Source organism: Acyrthosiphon pisum, chromosome X (genome assembly GCF_005508785.2).
Source record: "Acyrthosiphon pisum isolate AL4f chromosome X, pea_aphid_22Mar2018_4r6ur, whole genome shotgun sequence".
Classification (NCBI taxonomy): Eukaryota; Metazoa; Arthropoda; class Insecta; order Hemiptera; family Aphididae; genus Acyrthosiphon; species Acyrthosiphon pisum.
In genome coordinates, this window is record NC_042493.1 from 37,828,431 (window position 1) to 37,837,716 (window position 9,286).

At 31.1% G+C, this 9,286-nt stretch overlaps 1 protein-coding gene across 1 annotated transcript; it reads left to right on the forward strand.

The window, feature by feature from the left end:
* The first annotated feature begins 801 nt into the window (after nt 1–801).
* LOC107885916 lies at nt 802–1,551 on the forward strand. Its single transcript, XM_029485107.1, has one exon. It carries the CDS (start codon nt 1,072–1,074, stop codon nt 1,549–1,551), a length of 480 nt encoding a protein of 159 aa, XP_029340967.1. The 5' UTR covers nt 802–1,071.
* The last annotated feature ends 7,735 nt before the right edge of the window (nt 1,552–9,286 follow it).

Here is a 9,286-nt window from a genome sequence, read left to right on the forward strand (position 1 = left end):
GGAAAACACAACATAATATAGACTAAATGGTAATACTTAATTTAGTAATATAAAACTATGATACAACATATTTATAACAATGATATTATTAATTATTTATTAAAATCAAAATTAAGATAGTTCAGATTACGAAGCATTCTGTGCAAGGGGTGATTATGTCCGTATAATGTATTATGAGTTGGAACTTGGAAGAGTGCGTGATTTCTGGAAAAGAAGGAAGGAATACGAAAACTTATTTTAGAGAGGAGATCGGGTGCATCTATGGTGCCACCTAGGAGCGAGGTTATAAAGCGCTCATCGGCATCTTGTCGACGAGTTGACAGCATTGGTATTCCCAATGAACTACGAATTGAGGAATAGTCATGCGTAGGGTGAGGTATCTTCATTATGTAGGCAATGTAGGAAAGAAATCTATTTTGTACACGCTCGAGTCTAAGTTCGTCTTTAGCTAGGTATGGACGCCACACCACCACACCGTATTCTAATATAGAACGTACTAATGAGAAGTTTAATGTGCAGAGACAACGAGCAGAAGAAAACTGATTAGTATTGCGTTTAATAAAACCCAATACTTTTAAAGCTTTACCTACAGTGACATTTATATGGTGCTCAAAATGTAATGATGGTGAGTAATAAATACCAAGATCTTTATAGAGGAAGACACGGTTAAGAGAAGTGCCATTAAGAGAATAGTTGTGGTGGATAGGAAATCGCTGCCTAGAAAACGACATAACATGACATTTGCTTATATTAATGCCTTGTTTACACGTGACGAGTACTCGGCCGAGAGAGTCAACTCGGCCGAGCACTGCCCCGTGTGAACTCATGGAACCAGTACTCGGCCTAGTAATCTGACGAGTAAAATAAGCGGGCGAGTGAATAGAAACAGTTTCTATTCATTGGGCCGAGTGACTACCCCCACTACCAAGATGTATGGTACTCGGCGTGTCTAAACCGCTAGCCGAGTGTCGTGTAACGAGTAGTTCAGTACTCAGCATAGTTGTGAATATAATATGTTTGTGGCGTCTTAACCTGTAGTTGTATTTTTTTCATCAAAAATATTTATTTAGTATGAATCGTCATCGTAAAATAAAACGATTTTTCAAAGATTACGTAAATCAAATCTATCCGATGATGATAGAATTATTGGAAGATGAGTTACAGAAAAGTACAGAAAAGAGGAAGCGGATTTGGACCAGAAAATGGATCTTACGTCGAGGCACACACGGTGCTTCTGTTGGACTTCTTAGAGAGCTAGCGAGTGAAGATGTTAACGAATATAGATCATTTATGAGGATGAATGTTGAACAATTTCAACTGATTTTACAAAATATCTCGGATAAAATTCAACGATCAGACACAGCAATGAGGGAAGCCATATCAGCAAAAGATAAGTTACAAGTAACTTTGTCTTTTTTGGCAACAGGAAATAGTTTCAGAACTCTCACACATATTTTTCGAGTGCCTAAGCCATCGATATCCACATTTCTTCCTGAAGTTTTAGATGCTATTTACGACTTCTTAAAGGATTATATTAAGGTAAGGAAATAATAAATTATATTTAAATGTCCGAATAATGCAACTTGTGATACTTATATAGTTCAAAATTAATTTACATAAATCCTTTTATAAAAACTTAATAAGTAAGCAAAACAATTAAATTATATAAATCCTTTTATAAAAACTTAAAAATAAATAAAACAAATCCAATTTTACTTTTTAGTTTTGTAGGAATTATAAATTATAAATATAAAAAATAAATTTTTATCACTGGCTATATTCTAATGGGGAGCTGAAAGTTTGAAAAATAGCTTTGTGTAACAAATCATTTTGATTTTGATTTTGACTATCATTTTCAACAGTTGGAAATGGACTTGATCCTTCAGACATGTTGGAATATGTCTCAAATCCCGACGAAACTGATGAGGGATTCATGTATGATAATGTTGATAATGGTGTTGATGAACATTTTTGTCTATTCAGTTCTTCAATTCCCATTTCAGTCAATATGTTTTGAATTTTACTTTGCGCTCTTAAAGATGTTTCTAGCAAAAGAAATTTCTTCAGTTGCATTGCAACACTCTTCCCAAATATATCAAATGAATCTTCTTCGGGCTCGGATTTATTGATCGCATCATGTATTGACTTCAAGTCAGCCACAGCACTTAGTACAGAGGCAGTTCTTTTTTTTTTTAGTTTGATTAGGTAACTGTGTAGAAAAACTTTGGCTTTTCGGTAATTCATTGGGTAATTCATTGGTTAGTGCTTCTTCAGTTGTTTCAGTGCTCACATTTTGTACCTCCGTGTTATATTCGATCTAATAAAATAAAAACTGTAAGAACACATTTTTTTATAAATAATCAATTTTTGATTTTTATACAACAACCTTCAACTATTAATATAGGTATACCAAGAAATGTGTAAAACTATTTAAATAATTCATGGCATCACTTATCACCAATTTTATATATCGTTGAAAAATAACTCCAAAAGTATATTTTGTTTTAGGTTCCAGAAACTTATGAAGAATGGGGAGTTTTAGAGAATGGCTTCCGTACAAGATGGAATTTTCCCGGATGTTATGGTGCTATCGATGGCAAACATATTTTAATTCAAGCTCCTAACCAATGTGGAAGTGAGTTTTGGAACTATAAGGGAAGTAACAGTATAGTTTTGATGGCAATTGTCGATTATGATTATTGTTTCCGATACATAAACGTAGGAGCAAACGGAAGGAACTCGGATGGAGGAATATTTAGAAATTGTTCAATTTATCAAAAACTTGAAAATAATGATATATTACCTGATGGTGGATTTTTAGTTGGAGATGACGCTTTCCCACTAAAAACCTACCTACTGAAACCATACTCACACAGATCTCTAGCTTATGACGAAAAGATATTTAACTATAGACTATCTAGAGCACGTCGAATAGTAGAAAATGCTTTTGGTATACTAGCTAGTAGATTTCGAATATTCCATAAGCTTATTTCAACCCAGCTAGAAGTAACCGATAAAATTATTCGTACTGCGTGCGCTTTGCACAATTGGTTAAGAATGACAAGTGGTTTTACATATTTGGGTAGCGGCACTGTAGATGTGGAAGATGAAAACACAGGTGAAATTTTTGAAGGTACATGGAGAAGAGATTTTTCCATGCCAAGTATCGTTAATACCGGATCGAATCATTCAGCTAGACAAGCTAGAGAATTGCGAGAAAGATACAAACATTACTTCACTCATGAAGGTGCAGTTCCATGGCAAGATAGAATGATCTACTAAAGTGTATAGTTGTTTGATAATGTGTACTTTTAGTACAATCATTAATAATATTAAAAATTATGTCTACATCTCAATTTAATTTTAATTTAATTTTGTAAAAATTGATTTAAAAATAAATGTATTACTCACATTGTCAAAACTTGTTCTTGAATCTGCATCCTTGTAGATTGGTTCAAGTTCTTTTAGCCACTGTATATTTGACACATAACAAGTATCAACTCCACTCACGGATTTCTTAGATTCCTTTATTTTTTTAATTTCCTGAGCATATGTGGAATGAATATTTTTTATTTTTGTTTTTACTTCTGGAACACCAAATCCTTCTATTGCCATTGCTGTAACGATACTTCTATAAGCCGATTCACGCATATGTTTATTTTTGTAAGATGAAGATTTAAAATTCCATAAACAATCATACGATTTGTACTCTTCAATAAATTTTATAGTGGTTTTACAATCCCACTTTGTTGACATTTTGTTGTTAAATGCGTTAAAAAATAAGTAATAAACAGTAAAACAATTTAACAAATTAGACAGATAGGTAATTGTATTGATAACAAGTGTTGACAACAATGTGTTGATAACAAGTGTACGAATTCACAACTACTACGTTGCACTCGGTTAGCGGTTTAGACACGCCGAGTACAGTAAAATCTTGGTAGTGGGGAAGTCACTCGGTCAAACAAATACAATGCGTGTAAACGCTTCACTCGGTCAATTCCGGTACTAGACCGAGCAACATAACGAGTGACACGGCCGAGTACTCGTCACGTGTAAACAAGGCATTAAGATTTTACTACCTATAATAATTGTTGATCAGATGGGCTTAAGTTTTTTTCATGTCGTTTTGATTTCTCTCTCCCCCGCCCACCCTCTCATCCTGGTGGTTGGCTTTCGCGTGGACGACGCGACGTCTTGTCCAAAACGAAAGTCGAGAATATTTTCATATTGATTTTTTATATATTGTCCAGATCTTGTAATACGGTGTTCGTGAAATACTGATAAATGTTCTAAAACCTCCAATAATTAAAATAATAATTCATTATCCCGTTTATTTTTAAAACGTTTTGCTTCTCAAACCATCTGCCCGATCTGGAAACGAGTTTTTACTCTATATCGTGGTACGTGGTAAATAAGTTTTACAATAATGTAATAAGTTTAAGTACTCAGACATCAAAAATGTACCTACTTATAACTTATAAGTACTAATTAAAATAATATTGTATTGGGTTATTGCATTCCCTTTATCTCTATTTCAAACTTCAGTTGATTGTTGATTTACCTATTACATTATTAAAATTACCCTTTGACAAAATTTATCAAATTTGAAATGTAATAATTATTTTGTAGTTAATAGTTTATAAAATTTTCAACTTTTATAGCTAAGGATTGAAATTTTAAATCAAGATTCCACGTGAATAGCTTATATAAAAATTACTTTATTCACAATAATATCATCAAATATACTTGGTAATATCATAGACTGACTGACGTTTTCGCTCAGAATCGTTTTTCTTATACAATGATATTATATCATTGAATTCAAATTTAACACCATCCATTACAGTGACCCACTTGTAACCTACTGTACAGCAGAGCGACATCCACTTATCAACCTTTTTAATTTCAAATGTGTATTTTCATTATTTTGAATTTTTTTATGTTTACTGTACCAGATCTATAAAATTAGTGTTGTTTTTTTAAGTATATAAATGTTGTAATTGATACTAGTTTGTAAGAATAAATTCAAAATAATGATATTAAAAAGTATGTTATTTAGTATGAATAATATCTGTTGGATATATTTTAATTACCCCCCCCCCCTTGATAAATTTCTGGATCCACCCCTGTTATTTATATACATGTTCAAGTATAATTAAAAAGCGTTTATAACTAATTTGATTTATTATCACAATATAGATGATTGGTTCAATTTTACTATCTCAGTACCTATATGATTGTAAGAATATATTAATTTGTACTTATTAATATAAAATATTTCCATCTGTAGAATACCAGAATGACATTAGTATAGAGATTACCTACAAATTGACAATTGTTATTGCATCTTATAACACATACAATAAAATAGAGTTTCAATCACAAACATTTGTTGTATTGTGTTTTTATTTTAAATAACATTCTGTGTAATATTTTATGTTAATAATTAATTAGATGTATTAATTATGTGTTCTAGGAAAAACAAACATGGATAATATTCAAAATCATAGTCAAATCTTTATGCCTTGGTAAGTTAATATTTTATGTAGTTATGTTTAAATAAGTGTTAATAATAGTTTATACACTTTTTTATTAGTTGTATAAGTAAATTAAAAAAATAATTACCTACTCGTATTATATTGCTAAGTAACAGAAATATAACTTAATTTGTGTTTTATTCAGGTGGTGTACCCATCATATTAATTATATATTATAGGGTTTTGTCCTAAAAATATCTAAATTTTTTTGAATATATGGATTAAACGGTAGTGAGAGAGCAAATTTATTGACTAAAGCTATGGACCTTTTATATGATACAGGTATACATGCGAAAGTGGACATTTTCCCACCGGTCTCCATTGTTCCAGCAAGTCCGATAAAGCAGTTCATCTATTTGGATGTTCAGTAGAAGACCCTTTTAGTGAAGAAATTGGCGGAAAAAATGAATTTATTTAACATGTATTTAATGATATAGACGAATTAGATAAAGATAAAATTCAATTGAAATTTGGAAAAAAGGAAGTATATCGTCATCAAGACTACGTTCCACGAAATCGTACTTAGTGAAACAGCCTGGATTCGAACATAATATATATTTAAATAACACCAAAAAGTTTAACAAGATAGCCCTACTTCGAAATGGTTCTTGCTTTCAAACCAGACCTATATACTAATGGAACTATATACTAACCTATATACTAACTAGGATATAAAAAAGTATTACTGAAAAATACTTGTTCAACTGATCAATTTCAGCGGTGTCTATTGCAAGAAGTGAAAATTACAGAAAACGGTTTACCGAAAGAAAAAAAGGAAATAATATAGCTGATTTTGTTGAGAAAATAACAGGAAACAAACCATCTAAAGAAATGTATAGAGATCGCGTATACTTGCTTGCATTACATTTTATAACGAGAGCAAAGAGCCAATTGGAGATATAAGATTTTTCAACACAGTAGAGACGGCCATCGATGTGTGAAAAATCATATACACGAATAGATCGTTGTCAAAATAGTATATGTTTTGATGAAGAAACCAATGCAGCGGGAGGAGTTTTCATTACACTACTTGACGTTGATGGAAATATTGATTTAAACAAAGAAATGGACAAGTTTTTTCAATCAATCACAAAGTTTTGTATTACAATTAATTGTAATTGCTTAAGAAAAGTGGTTACTATAAATATACTATAGTGGGTACAACTATCAATATTATTGTGGAACTATTATCAATACCAAAAGGTAAATAAAAACATTTTAATTAATTCAAAGGCGTATGGGGAAGTGGCAAAAAATTCCAATAGACCATTATATTATGTATTATTTAGACTTTGCTTATGAAAAAAAATTAAAATAATAATGCATAATAAAATAGTGATAATAGCATTGGTAGCGATAACTTATGCTACTTAAATTCAAGTAAAAAAATAAAATGTATCTAACTATTCCATACAGTCACACAATTGTTATCTTCAAACAAACCCTAAAATCAAACATAATATTACTGGGGAGTGATACTGAGGGGTTAAACCACAAAACCAAAACCACAACATTAATCCAAAGCATTAATGAAAAAAAATCAAATTTTTAGTCCCTAAGTAGCATATTTAATCAATATATTAAACTGTAATTATTATGATCATGTTTTCATTTCTTATAGGTTTCAGGGCTTCTGGTAAATATTCTCATCTTGAAGATCCGACAAAAATTGCACAACATTATCCGGGAAAGGTTTGGTTGAAATTTGGAGACATTAGTAAGACAATAACAGTTTATGGTGATATATACAATTTAAGAGGGGTAATTGCTTTTGATAGGTCAGCAAAAGAATTGAGACAATCATGTGGCCATTCCACGAATTAGGATATACATGAAGCCGAACGACAGCCTGTTATCAGTATTTTTGCGAAGTTGAAAGTTTTCAGGTTCCCAAATTAACTTATGGCGCTGAAATGGTTACGGCGGCGAAATCTTTAACTAATTTTGTATGATTATATTATGTATATATGCTATTATATGTTCGTGATAACGACTATTGAGTATCGTAATAAACATGGCGGGAAATTAATATGATGATAATTTTTACGATAAAGATACGTAAAATTATAAATCTTGGTAGATGGTCATTAAACGCCACTGTTGCAAAAAGCGCTATAAGTCATTCTGGATTTTTGGAAACTTCCGTCTTCACCTGATAAGGTCTCGTTTGGCATCCTGTATATCTTAATTGAAGACTTTGGGGCAACAACGAGACATGTCCATGTTTTGGTCAAAATCACTTTTTCCCGTCGTAAAATATAAAAAAAAAATCTGCATCGATTGGTGTAACAATGAGACATGTCCGACTGTTATATATGGAGTTATAATACAAATGGATATGTCTTGTTGTCGTTTTTGGGGCAACAACAAGATATGTCCGGACAAGTCTGATTGTTGCTCCAAAATACTGGTAGCACTGTAAAACAATGTGTTTATCAATAAATTCTTGCTTTGATAATGAAAATCAATGACTTTGTTCGTTAGTTTGTTCAAAATATACTCATTCCTGAATAATTTTATTATTTCTGGACTTTAGTTATTATTCAAATAATTTTATACAACAGTAGGTAAAGCTACTAGTCACTAACTTTATACTTTGTTATTGTTATTAATTTACTAATAAGTGTCAATTTAAATTGAATAATATTCTCAATATACTTGTAGTTACCTATTATAAAAGATTTATACTAAAGTTGTTATTGTTATTTAATGTTTATGTTATTGATTAACTCATAAATAAGTGAATTTCAATATTAAATAATTAATATTCCCTTACCTAATGAGTATTTCAAGTATAAGTGGTTCCAGTATAGACGATTTCTTTAATGACCCAGACTATGGAAATCCGAATAATAATTCTCCTATTGAAGTGTCGGATTTCGAGGATAATATTGAGTATGAACAATATGTCAACTTCGATAAGCAACCAACATCCACGGATAATATTTTAGCATATGATACTGATATCGATGAAAATTTTGTTAGTGAAAATGTTGGCGGTGTTCAAGTGATTGATGATTCAGCAGAAGAAGAGGAGGTACATAAGCCCAAAGGTAAGAAAAAAGTACGAGAAATTGAAACTTGGAAACGTAATAGATCAAAAAATAGTAGAGCACTAGGGCTTGAACATACTAGTTTACGTGGTAATCATGTAATGCCTAGGTCTATAGGTTCTGATTGTAAATGCAGAAGCAAATGTTTTACCAAAGTAGACAGTTTAGAAAGGCATATAATTTTAGACAATTTTAATAAAATTGGCAATAAAGAAAAACAAGACACATACATAGTTGGGTTAATCAAACTTCAAGCAATTACTAGAAATAGGCCCAGAAATAATACCAAACCAAAAAATATATCTTGCTTTTACAAATTTCGGATTGATAAAGTAGAAAAATATGTGTGCAAAAAGGCATTTTGTTCAATACTTGGAATTGGAAAAAGTAGAGTAGAACGAATAGTAAAATTAATGCAAAATAATGTTCCTTCCCCTGTAGATAAACGTGGAAAACATAAAAACAGAAGCAATAAAAAATCTGATATAATCATGTTTCAAATTGAATCACATATTGAAAGCTTTCCAGCTCGACAGTCACATTATAGTCGTAGTAAAAATGAAAATGTCAAATATTTATCACCAGATTTAAATATAACAAAAATGTATGAGCTATATATGCTTAAATATGAACCTGATACTTGGAAAAGTATTCAAGACAAAGTTGAAGGGGTAAAACCAGTTGTTTCATATG